This window comes from Notothenia rossii, assembly GCF_949606895.1.
Source record: "Notothenia rossii genome assembly, chromosome: 6".
Classification (NCBI taxonomy): Eukaryota; Metazoa; Chordata; class Actinopteri; order Perciformes; family Nototheniidae; genus Notothenia; species Notothenia rossii.
Window position 1 is genome coordinate 68,529,667 of NC_136909.1, and position 13,428 is coordinate 68,543,094.

General features: G+C 41.9%; 1 protein-coding gene across 2 annotated transcripts in view; it reads left to right on the forward strand.

Moving 5' to 3' along the window:
* The window catches only part of slx4ip (SLX4 interacting protein), a 34,293-nt gene that overhangs the window by 17,099 nt on the left and 3,766 nt on the right, over nucleotides 1–13,428 (forward strand). For both annotated transcript variants that reach the window (XM_079688722.1, XM_079688723.1), the window contains exons 5-6: nucleotides 3,199–3,276; nucleotides 5,132–5,220. In XM_079688722.1, coding sequence (XP_079544848.1) covers nucleotides 3,199–3,276; nucleotides 5,132–5,220 — 167 coding nt within the window. The remainder of the gene's footprint in view (nucleotides 1–3,198; nucleotides 3,277–5,131; nucleotides 5,221–13,428) is intronic.

Here is a 13,428-nt window from a genome sequence, read left to right on the forward strand (position 1 = left end):
TGCTCTGATTGGTTAGCTGGCCAGCTCTGTCTTGATTGGTCAACTGCTAACAGATTTCCCGCCCGTACGATGTGTTGGAGCGTTAGCCACTATAAGCTGGAGTGTTACACATTGATGTCATTCTTTTACAGAAGTAAACAAAGGACTACAATCGAGGCGTTTCAGGCGTTTAGGATTTCAGCCTTTGCAGACCACAAAAAAACAACACAGTACAGGAAAGGGTAAACCCAACAAACTATAATAGGGCTCCTTTAACGCTAAGTTAGCACTCAGTCTCTATTCTTGCTATGCAATTATCTTTAACTGTATCAACTTCACTGCCATGTTCAAATAGTCACGATTATCCTGATAACAGAATTGTACAATCAATGATTCCTATAAATATCTATTATTCACCAAAATATGTCTTATTACTTATTTGTCTCTTCAAAGCTGAGTGAATGCTTTGAGTTGGTGCCCTGCATGGTGTATAAATCAGTCCCTGATTATTTTTGCTAGAATGAAAAATAATGGAGCAGAGAAGGAATCTAACACTGACCTTTAATTTGATGGATTAGATTTTGTTCCGTCTCTTGAGAGACTTTATGTATGTTCACACATCTTGACTAAGCTGTCCAACTTGTGGATTTAGCTGAAGGCTGAATCTTTACTTAAGAGCTTTTAAGGATCAGATGTGTTCCCATAGGTGCAGCCTGTCACCTAGGTTCCATTTACATTTGATAGTTTTGGAAAAATATTGATCGTAATTGCTTAGTATCATAGTAACAAACCGGTATCCATATTTCAAAGGCACTTTGATCTCTCGATTTAGTTTTATTTCAACTGCTATTAACTTTAATTATAAGGATTTATTCCTACTTGAAAGATGGAGCTTGGTTTGTTGAATCGAATTACTGATGTATTCATTTATGTATTGTTGTTTTATTCGCTACTCTAGGAAGTGTTCGCTAGTGAAATGATCCTAGTTCCTGATTCATACACAAACGCTAAGAAAAAGAAAGCCATGGTGGGCTGTCCAGCGTATACCTGTGGCAGTTTTGTGACACACTGTCTCTGTAATTACATGTCATTATCCAAAGAATCCCAAGAAGGTTTCTTTTTGAAGACTATAATTAAATGCTTTGAATTGGTGCTGAGATGACAACAGCCAGCGGACCAGGAGGAATGTTAATGAAGACCCCCTCACACAATGCTGTTAACCTGCAGTCTGCCCTGAGTGTTGTACAGTAACAATACGTGTGGGACATACAGTATTTGTCATAGCTGAAAATCCACTAGAGGAGACTTGTTCAAGTTTTATTCACGAGTTTCTGTCAGTGTTTTTGCAGACGGGTGAAAACCTCCCCAATTACAAAATGACAGCCTTTCAAAGCCTCATTTTTTGCTCAATGACAGTTTGTATTTGACATTATCCAGGGAGTTCTGAAAGAGCCTCGAGTGCAGGAGGTTAGGATTCTTCTCTAACTATGGAAGAAGTGTAATCCTTTAATTGACCTTAAAATACCAAAAATCCCCATAGTTAGCACTTAGAGAGGTTTCCACACAGCAACAGCTACATAACAAAGCCAGAAAAATAAACACGAGAGCGGTAATGCTCGAGTCAAAGAGAATAAAACATTACAATTATTTTAAGGAGAAGAAGGAAATGGTAGCAAGAAGGTACAAAAGGGTAGGCAGCCACTGTCAGTTTCCCAGAACTGTTGTTCTGTTTACAAGAAACAACTGCATAGCGTGTTTGCTCGACCCTCGCTTTAAATCAACAAATCCTTACCAGATGAGGCAACAGGCCTGTGATTCTGCCTCGCACTTCTTACATACCATGACGAACATTCCATGACAAATGGAGCAGAGGTGGTTTCTCTGTTTGTCCCAAAACTGGGAGGTCAGCTGGATTAACACAGAATAAATAGTTTCTTACTGCAGGGATGAGTCAGATGCTTCAAAAGTATGGCCCTTAGATTGAGCATGAGATTAAGATTAGCAGGACATTTGAAGAACATATTTTAAAGGTCCCATGTCATGGCCATTTCTACTGATCATAATTCTATTGTTGAGATCTACTAGAATAGATTAACATTGTTCAATGTTCCAAACTCACATTGGTTTCTCATACAGCATCTCTGTATAGTATGTGTATTCACTCTCTGTCCTAAATGCCTTGTTGGAGCCCCCCCCCCTCCCTATGAGCCCACTTAGCTCTGATTGGTCAGCTCGCCCACTCTGCTCTGATGAGTCCACCATCGTTACAGCTGAACATCAGTGATTATGTGTTACAATGGCGTTAGTTAGCAACCAGAAAGTGACACCAGTAAGGAAAAACAGTTGAGAATGCTGCTTGGGGTCTGGGTGCCGTTTTGGCGGGACGTTGCGGGGCTCGCTGCTCCGCCCTTTGAGGATCGAGGAGCGGACAGAGTGAGCTGTATCACTGGTGTCGTTTCCTGGTTGCTGCGTGGGGTCTGCGAGACAGCGAGACACCACAGAACTCAGCCTGAGCACACACACACACACACACACACACACACACACACACACACACACACACACACACACACACACACACACACACACACACACACACACACACACACACACACACACACACACACACACACACACACACACACACACACACACACACACACACACACACACACACACACACACACACACACACACTCACAGCCAGGCTGGAAAAATGGAAAAAGAGAAATCTCCAACGAGGCGTTCTGGGGCAGCATAGACAGGACTTTTCTGTGTTAGAGTTTTACTCGCTACAGGGTGTACTTTGAGGGTTTGTGACTGCAGACCGTTTACATGCATAACAAGCTACATAACACACAAGGGGACTAATAACTGGAAAAGCATGACATGGGACCTTTAAGCATATAGAGTTTATAGTACAATAATGTGTAAGAATGAGCATAGGTTTTTGTGTTAAAGCAGTAGAACTGCTTTATCCCTGAAGTGTTGACCTAAGTTTGAGTCTTAGAGCTGACATTTTGCAGTCCAAGAGCCCAATCTCATCATAGAAAGTGCTTTCAATCGGAATTCAAACATTTACATAGTGTGTCCTTTGATTTACTCCCTAAACTACTTTATATTTAAGCCTTAGAAACAGTGTCACATGCACAGGAGTTTTTGTAATGTGTCTTTCTGCTAGTTTTTACTCTTAAATGTGTTTCTCTTTTGTTTTTATAGGAAAAAGTTTCCACCTGGTTGCAAATTTTCTGAAACGGCACTTCAACCTCAGATGTATCGTGAAGCAACTCTATGGGGGTATGTAACCTACATGTTCCATGTTTTAAAGTATCAACTCCCAGTTAAATGAATCAGAAATAGACGTCTCAAAGGCACATACTCAGCCACATTTCCCACAGAACGAGTAAGTCATCAGTGGTTTACATGTTGATTTTTCTCCCCCTCACTTGTTTTTATGTCCTGTCCCTACCTGCTTGGGGTGTTGTTGAGAACAGGCATCCATTAAGTGGTTCCCTCGAGAGGCTACTAAGAGTGGGAGAGAGAGAACGATTGGAGGGCTGTCTATGGAGGGCAGTGAGAATCTATCTGCATGGCCCATCTAGTGCCTGTGACCCTTGACCACCTTTTCATGGGACCAACATGTCTCCCTTCCTGTCAGTAAAGTTAATATCTGTTCCCTGGGGGCCTGAATGTTGAGGCAGCACTGACCTGCTGCAGACTGAGATGACGGCTTCTCTCAGCAGGTCTGTTACGCATCGAATTAGAGCCCGTCCCCTGGGGTCAAAGGTTGTGTAATTCAGTCCTCTGAGTTAGCTGTACAGAGTGGTCAGGCCATCATATATTATACAGATGATTAAAAAGGTTTTATTCTGATAGTTATACATGGCAAACTTGTATGCTTTGAATCAGGTTAGGAAGACTACTTGGTTAAAACACAATCTAATACTATAATTAGCCAGTTAGAATGCATATTTTTCTGATTAACTAGTTTTTTTTATTTTACCCTACAACACAAACATTCCAACAATGTTTCTACTCTTAGTTGAGCAAAGACTGTAAAATCTGTCCCAAGCTGGCCATTAGGGGAGCAGCCGGAAGGTAATTTATTCCATTCGGAGACATAATATTCTCAGTAAATGTTGTGGCAATCTGCCTGTTGTTTTATGAGATATCAATCAAGAGTACTTTCTAAACTTTCACTGGTGTAGGTCTAAAGAAATGCTTGTGGAGTATCCTCTGAGCACACCTTTGCTCAGTAAATGTCTTTTTCTGAGAGTTGTAGGTCTTTCAAATATTTATTTTACAGTTTACATGTGTAGATGTGTGGCCTGATAGTGGACAGGGAATTCATCTTCAGAGGCCAAGATTTGTTCCTACTGTTTTTTTTTGGTAATCTGGCAAGTTATAGTAATAATCGACATCCAAACCTCCCACCAACAAAGTAATCCTTTTCAAATACTGCACACCAGTTGTGTTTACATTATACAGGTGTTTATATGCAAGTTTGTGTCTTGGCTGTGTTTATTAACGGCTGATCCACACAAGTGAAGCAAGACCAATGTATTAAATAATGGCCACTGAGAAGGAATATGAGCTTTTACGGACTAATACCCCACAGCTGTAAACTCTTTGAACAGAGGGTGGTAAGCTCTGTGGATCAAGAATGCAAATGGAGAATATTGTAAGATTGTGCCAACGCTCCTGTTATTTGTTCTAGCAGGAAGTTACTTTTTTGTCAATATTCTTTTTTATTGAACCCGCGAGAAACACATGGTAATGCAGAAGACAGAGTAATGTTACAAACGTTCTGGATTGCTTACGGACAGTTTGATTTATTATCATGATATACTGCATGTAATAGTATTGTTGGTGTAAATGGTCTCTGCCTTTGAAGCCGATGGAATAGTCTTATAAATCCCAAGAGCCGTTGTTAACATAACATTTTGTGATATTTCATGCTGCTTACGCGGCTAATAAAGCTCAACAGTTATCTCTGAGCTGCCATTCTCTCCTTGGTCTGAGCTGAATACTTGGTGTAGATGTACATTCAAACCTTCACCACTATTCCCTCCGTCTGACTTTGTCTCATAATTAGAGGTGAGCCCATGTTATTAACTAGCATGGTCTGTGTTGTTTCTTTGCCTGCCTTCAGATATGCGTGTGTTTCCTGAACGCTATGTAGTGTGTGTGAGCTGCCCGGAGGATGCCTCAGCGCACCATGGAAACCCGAGCCTGGCCGCGGTGAGTGCTGTTTATACTCCTCTATTTCCTCTTCCAGTCGCCTGGCGAAATGTCCTGCATGGGCCTGTGTGTTATTATAGGTATGTGTTGCCAAATTGTGCTCTCTATTTAACATGTGCTGCTGACCCTCGTTACGTGAGGCGTGGGGCGGGGGAGGGGGGGGGGGGGGGGGGGGCTATAGTGCAGAGGAAGGAGATGATGGCAAGGGGATGGAAAAAGGGAGGTGGGGTCCAACGATGCAGAGTCATCACTTCTTCAAAAAGTCACTGCTCTCAAATTCTGCCAATTCACCCGAGCAGTACAATTTGGGTTGTTTTTTTTGTCAAGCGCAAATGTGGCTTGTTGCAAACCTCAACATTAATGGGTCGTCAAAAATATAGCCAAAACTAATTTAGCTCTTGGGAAAATCAAGAGAGATCTACAACTTTTATCCAACCTCATTGTTGCAAAATGCAGTCAATGTTTACATTGTCAGAACATGTAATTTATATTTTAAAGAAATCAGAATTTTGTCTATCCTTTAACCACAGGACGTTTTTAAACACATAGTTTGATATACACTAAATATAATGCATCATTAACAAATGATTTAACCCGTTTTAAAGCATATCACTCATGGCTCGACTAAACACTCTTCATTTTTAAAAACATGTACATTTTTACAGTAGATAATGTAGATAATGTGATTATGTGCAGTTGACTCTCATGTGCCTTGATCGATTAGTTTCAGATGAAGGTGGGTTCAGTTGGTCATTTTCATGTAGGAATTCACACTGTATATATTTGGATGTACTGTCATAAGACCTTTTACTGTACATTAGTTCCTTTTTGTCCATTCATATTATGGACAACTCTCCTTTGGCCAGTGCTCACTTGATCTCAAACTCCCAGGAGTATTATGGGAAATGGTGGAGGAGCCTCTCACCTTGGCACCCACATCAAGGACAGACATCTCTCCCATCACATCCCATGATCAGCGGCCTGCTGTTTTTCTTTTGCTATTGTTTCCCTTTGATAGGTCTCTGCACTATCCACAGTTTGGCTTCCAATGAAAGCAGTGATTGTAATATTTTTAGTGGAGCAGCACAGTCGTCAGTGAAAAGTTCAGATTGTGTAACCAATTTTCCAGTTCAAGGAGGCATTGCTGTCGATTGCGTTCCTCTCCTCAGGATGTGGTTCTCAGGGCTCATACAGTACGAGCAGAGGGAATTGGAGGGTGGGAGTCCTGTGGTGGAGCTCTCACTAGCCCAGCTTCGAATGTGGTTTGTAAAGGGAAAGATACCAGACAGCAGGGCGAACGGTTTTCACATGACAAAAACAATCATTTGTTTAAATCGTTTGCTCCGATCCAATTTGTCAGAAACTTAAATCTTGGCATTTTCAGTGTTGCCAAGAAAAAAGAAAAGAAGAATGTATGCAGTGAGTCACGACTGATGTAGGGCTTAATAATGTTGCCATCTAAAACATAATGGAGCCTTTGGAGTTCTATGTCAAAGTGTCAATGTGTAAACAAATATATTTGATTCCACAACTTCTGACAGCACTAACCTGCTAGTCCCAAAAATATGCCGCATTCCCTGTACTTAGCGGTGTTTCGGTTTTGTTGTGAGGATTCATTTTGTGTGACTTGCTGAACAAAAATCCTTAACCACAGTGGAAATGTAGCCTCATACAATTAGCACTTCTCATAGGGTCAGGGGGTTATGTTGTGAGGGAAACCAAGGTGACATGATGGATGACCCTTTGTCCTGTCAAAACCAACATCTCAGTCACACACTTCATCATACTGTAGTCCTGTGGGCTGTTATTAGTCATGTTTTCAGCTGTGGATCTGTTAGAAGAAGAAATGGTGATATTTAGTCATTTCCATTAGTGTAGGGGTTAAGATGTACTATAGATTTCCAAAACTTAGTCAATACCAAAATACAAAAAATGTAAATATTGTGTGCTAAACACATCTCAATAAATGTGAATGGGCTTGCTCATAGTGACAATTTTCCCCCAGATGTGCCGTTCCCAACAACTCTACAAAGTGTTAGCTCATCTGTTTGGTTTTACATCAACTTTACTTTTAGATGAAATCTCACAGCTCTCAACAACAACATGTCCAGCAGGCTCAGGCATCTTTATTCAACAAAAAGCTCTGATAACCACACCAAGCACCAAACAGACACATTTAGTGACTAGCAGGTTATCTTATTCGAACATGTAATAGCAGGAGCTTGTGGGAAAAGCAACAGATCTAAAAGGGGAGTCACGTTTAAGATTGCTAACTTGCTAAAATGCTAGACATTAATTTAAATATTGATAGTATGTCAATCTTTTTTGTTTTTGCTGCCCCAAGTGATCAAGTTCAGCTTGAGGTATGCTCGGAACAAGCCCGTTCTTGCGACATGTCGCACAACCTCGTCTGAAGGCATGAACATGTAAAGCTGTTCCAAACTGCCACACCTGAACCTGGTGGGAAGAGTTCTCTGACAGTCTGTACTGGAAGGCATTTACAGTGCTACACTAAGTACACAAGAACAAGTTAAAGAATTAGTTGTATAAACAATTAAACAAAACAAAAAACAGATTAAGAGACGAATTCAATCCGTTTATTTTCTAAACTTCAGGCACCTGGCCAATCACGATGAAGACTGTGTGAATGTCAGGTAGGAAAGTTGAAGAAATTGTTGGACGCACTTCAGTTTAAGCATGTGTACACCTTTAATTTCATGTCTGGAGACGTTGAGTCACCTCATACAGTGTTGTAATTGTTATTTGAAATATTAAGAGATTACTATAACACTTAAACATCCTAAACCTAGAACTCACTGTTGCTCTGCAGAGGTAGGGCCTTTTTAAAACAACCATATTTTCATGGGAAGCAAATATCTCATAAATAAAGTTTTTTCTTCTTCTTGACATTTTAAGATTCTAATCCCTCATAATAATCTTGCTCCCATTGTGAGTCAGCACCAACAGCGAGGAGGGCAGCATGGGAAGGAAGAGCTAGTGTTTAAGATTGTGGCCGATGTTTTGTAGTCAGGCACAGAGTGGGCAGCCGAGGTGAGTGGCGTGCTGTGCCGCAGAAGTTTGGATCAAAGGCAGAGCAGATGTGTTTCCAGTCCCCCCCCCCCCCCCCCCCCTCTTCTGAGCCGTGGACGAGCCTGTGTGTTTACTCATGACCTCAGCACGTCTCTGTTCTTCAACAGCTAACAGCAGAGTGTTCCCAAGCCTCCACTGTCTCTCCTCTCAAGGCCCAACACACTGCTGGGATCTCTTTACACAGCCATGTCCCTTCATTCCTCCCTGTCTTAGGCTGCTTCCATTGATTGATTGATTCATTGAAGAGTTAACAGCTTGTCTTAATCCTTAAACATGGGTGTATCCAAAAACGTTTGTCATTGTACAGGGTTAAGAACCGTGCTCTTTTTTGATTCAAGTATGTGCCCATGCATGTTTGTTGACTTTGTTTCAGGGAAGATGTGGTGAGCTTAGACAAACAGGGCATGTTTTCCTCAGTGGGAGCAGGGTGGTTGGAGTGGGGGATTCACGAACATCTCTGCTGGAGGTATATCGCCCCCGGCAGTTAAATAGTGTTGTTGTTTCTTGGTGCCAGTTTAAGGATTTTGTATACTTAGTTGTGCCATCATAAAGCTGTGCAGAGGCTTTTCTGTGAAAGGAAGAATTCCGTTTTTACATCTCGATTCCTTTAGGGATTCAAACATTTCAAGTGGTGAGAATCATATTCTTGACAGACGAGTGAATAACTGCCTTTATAGGACGGCATCTCGCTGGCTTTGTGTGTGTTGGGTGGGATCAGACACAAACACATTAGAGTAATCCAAAAACAAACAATCCCCTGTGGCAGATCACAAGCAAATGTAAGTTGATGGTTCATCGGACCTTTTCATGCTGAGCTGCTTTCTGACTTTTTATCTTGTTTTTTTTCAACTGGTAGTTCCCATGTTTGAACTTTTAACAGCGGGACCCCTTTGCAAAACCCAGTGGATAAAGTAAAAAATGCACGGTTGTCAAGCTGAAAAAAGTCTTTACTAATTATACAGAGCGAACCTCTATGTATGTAAGAGTAGCTTATCGAATAAGTGATGTCTTTGGATACCAAGAGGGGTTTTGTCATCCTATGCTGCAGTGAAGTATTTTAGACTCTTTAGAGACTATTTAGCCATATCAGGTCATTACTTTCAAGTGCAGCTGCCTTAAAAGATAGCCAGCTTAATCGTCCTATCTGTGTTCCTCTTTATCTTGGATGGTTGAGGAGAAACTGTTCATTCCCTGTGTTTTATGGAGCCTGTAGCCGGTTATCTTTTTGAAGTTGTTTCCAGGAGTCGTCCAGAGTTGGGGAGAGCTCTGTGAACCAGTCCTGGTATCCTTTTTAAAACCTAATGATTCACTCTCCCTGCTCCCCTTGCCCTTTTTGCCAGGCTTATCTCCGTCTGATCTGACATCCAGATGTGCCGTCTCGCTGCAGCTCCCGTGGTGGAGCCGTGTTGTTCTGGAGGCTCCGGGGCCGGTGGGGGGGGGGGGGGGCACCGTTGGTCGGTCCGCTCTATGTGTTGCATCACGAGTGTTTTGCAGCCTCGTGTGGGGGCGAGCAGACTGGCTGGCGGTGGGGGGGTTAAACCCTTGTTGCTGAGGGAGAAGTGGTGGTAGAGGTTGTTATTTACCACCATCCCTCCCCCTCCCTTTTCACGGGACGCGCTCCAGCTATTGGGAGTCTGCATCATTCCGTACGAGATTAGGCCACCTCGGTTCCCACACAATACTTACTGTTTTATCCACAGAGCTTGTGATAATTATAATGTTGTTCATGCACCGGATTACTCCCCCTCTCTCCTCCCTCCTTCTCTCCATATTTAATCCCTCTACTTTCTTCTGTAGTTGCTATACACAGAATATCCGACCCCTGGTGATAATAATTCATGCATCATTTCTCTCTGTCTCGCTTTTCATCTTTCCCCTTCCATGTCTAACCCACCTCTTCCTCTCTTCATGCTTCTTCCTCTCCATCACTCTGTCCTCTCTCTCTGTCTTTCTCTCTCTGCTCGTTTGAAGTCGTGCCGACAGGAACAGAACAGGCACAAAACTTTCCCAGAGAACCCCTTGGTTTGTGTTGATTTTTCTTTCAAGTTCATTTTCAAACGGCATTTATTCATATTAAACAGACGCTAATACATATCAAGGCCTTGCAATGCAAATGATGGCACCCACATCTTTCTCACAATTGTTGTTGTTGTCGGGGTGGGTGTGTGTGCACGCAAGCAAAGGCAAGTTTGTATGTGTCACTGTCCCAAATCCAAGGCGAGCTGCATTTGGATATAAGGGAGCGTAAAGAGGCTCTGCCCACACTCTGTAGCATGACTCTGTCTGCACAAAGAGCAGCCTGTGGAGGACTTCCTGTGAGAGGATTCTTGAGTTTGTGGGCATGCTGGAGAGACTGTTGGGGTCAGACGATATGACTCCTGGGGGTGCCTCTCCTTTTGTTGCACTCCCCTATAAACTCTCCCTTTCTCTAATTCCTTCTGTAGTATCTTGTCCCCTGTTCTCTCTCGTCCCCGCCTACCTCCCTGTTGCCCAGCCTCCTTATCCACTCCCCCTCCTCCCTCCCTCTGGCCTCTGGCCGTCCGCCGCACCACAGACCAGAGTGTAGCTACGTCTCATCACCCCGAGCAAAGCCACAACGCTCCAGCCTGCCCGTGCATCTTGGGACGATTACTACTTCCTCGTTGTCATTGGTATCGTGACATGAGGAAGTAGACGTTAAGGATTTTTTAAGGCAGCCGGTGGAGGACAGAGTTTGCCAAATTCCCTCGACTTACAGTGCACATTGATCATTTTACCAACCAGTTTATGGAATAGTAATGATCTGAAAAAATGGCTGATATTACATAAACATAGTGGCCACAACCTTGGTAGAATCAGACAGAAGTTTTTTGTTGTATTTTCCCAATGCAAAAGTCGACTGAGTCTTTTTAGCCACGCTCCATGGACGGCAATCTGTCTGTCAGGCCCATATTGAAATATTTTAACAACTACTGAAGGATAGTTATTTAATTTGGTGCGGGCATCCATAGTGATGAGAGGCTGAATCGTAATGACTGATTGGTTTATGATCAAATACCTGCAAAAATTGCATTTATATCTGCCTTAAAAATAACAGGTGCCTATTGCTGATTAGCACTTGTTAGCATTCGATGACGATAAACATGGTAAATATCATGCCAGCTAAACATCAGCATAAAGCATTGTCAATTGGGACTAGGTAGTGTGGGGGAAACTTCTGTGTAGCAATGCAGTGGGAGTCACCGACTCATGAAGGAGACACGGGATGAGCAGGAGCTTTGATGTCAAACACTGATGGTTTATTTAGGAGTATCGGCCGGAGGATTCACATCACAAGTGACGATCCGACTGCACGGGAGAGTTGCGACGTCAATTCTGGAGCGCCTCTCTTGCTAGACCTTTTAACTAGTTTCACAGAGTAATCAAAATATTTGAGAAGATAGCATAAACAGCTGGGAACACTGAGTTACTTCCGTCTGACACTTATGGCCTCGAAGATTTCACACCTCCACAAACACCGAGAAGGAAGTGTTCCAGTGTACCCACAACAATAAACCATCTGTGTTGCCCGGTCATAGAATGGGAACAACAACATTATGGCTGAAGCAGCCCATTTCCTTAAGGGAGATAACAGACGCCAGCGTTGGTCATACACGTCAAAGGGCAAAAATGTTACAGGGCTCGACAGTAACGGTTGCCATTGGTAACCATTCAGAAAAAATGTCAACCACTTCTTGGCCTTTGGTTGCCATCAGTGGCAACCAGTAATAAGGACAGCAAACAGCAAAATGTGCACCCCAAAATAGATAAATGTTAATTATTTGTTGTATTAAGAGTGATATTTAATTATTGTTGTGACCAGTCGGAACCTGATAATCAAGTTGCACCTGCATTGGTGTGATTACGGAGCCAGAAAGCGATGCACGTTTACTCGCGTGCGCGATGCGCCATGTGTTTGTTTTACAAAAAATGGCGAGGCAAATTAAGTTGTTTGACTGTGGGGTAAAACGTTCGGCCAACCCGTCAACATCTCAAACGAATGTTCAAAGTGATTCAACTGATAAAGCGCAAGGTGAACCTAAACGAAAAGCAAAGAGGAAATGGGCAATTGCCTGATCGAAAGTTGTAAATGTTAAAGAGATATTCACAGATCTTTTTTTTATTTTTGAAAATATTTAGCGTATTTGCAGATCCGTTTTACACTTGCAAATGTATTAGTGAGTCTGCAAATCTTTTAAATGCATTTGTGGATGGTGTTTTACATTTCCAAATCACATATTTACGCATAAATTATTTTCATGTTCACACAAATAATTATGAGACATATTTAAGCCCATAAACTAGTGACTTGCTCAATTCATTTGTGAGGGATCAGTGAAGACCATGACAACAGCTGCACTACTGGTAGTGGTATTTTGTATACCAGCAATTGAGGGTGGACAAGTTTACTACCACTTAAGTTTCAAATAATTGTGTTAATTACTTATTGAAAAAGCATTTGAACATTCTTTTGTGTCACATATTCCTTATTAAGTTGATGTATAACTGTATAGTATCTTAATTATTTAAAATATAAGGTGACTAAAAATGGCAACCATATTTCAGTTTTGGCAACCAAAAGCTGATGCCTGGTTGCCAGCCTGGCAACCACTTTTAACAGTTAGCGTTGAGCCCTGGGGAATTATTCCCCAACAGGGACAACAGTAGTAACACATATCACAATACTTTTGAAAACATGACTCGGATCGATTTTGTAGGATTGACTACTAGTAGTTGCATGACATACAGTATATACACAATGAGCTTTTAAAAAAAAAATCTAATATGTACATAACGTTGCTATGATGAAGTCTTTAAAACCAGGAAAAGACAACACTTACACGATAATATAATATGTTGAGATCCAAAATCTAACTCAATATGAAATCGATATATTGCCCATGCCCAGTCCTAATTCAACACCTAGCTCGAAACACTGCTGTGCCTTATTGCAGTCTGATGGAGATAGTTTACCAAGTGTCACTCTGATCATTTAGCCTTTCAGCTGTATGCTGCTTATCCAAGTTCAACAAATATAGTCCAAACCAAATCTACTCTGATATTCTCCCTCCAATTTTAATGCAATTATTTCATAATAAA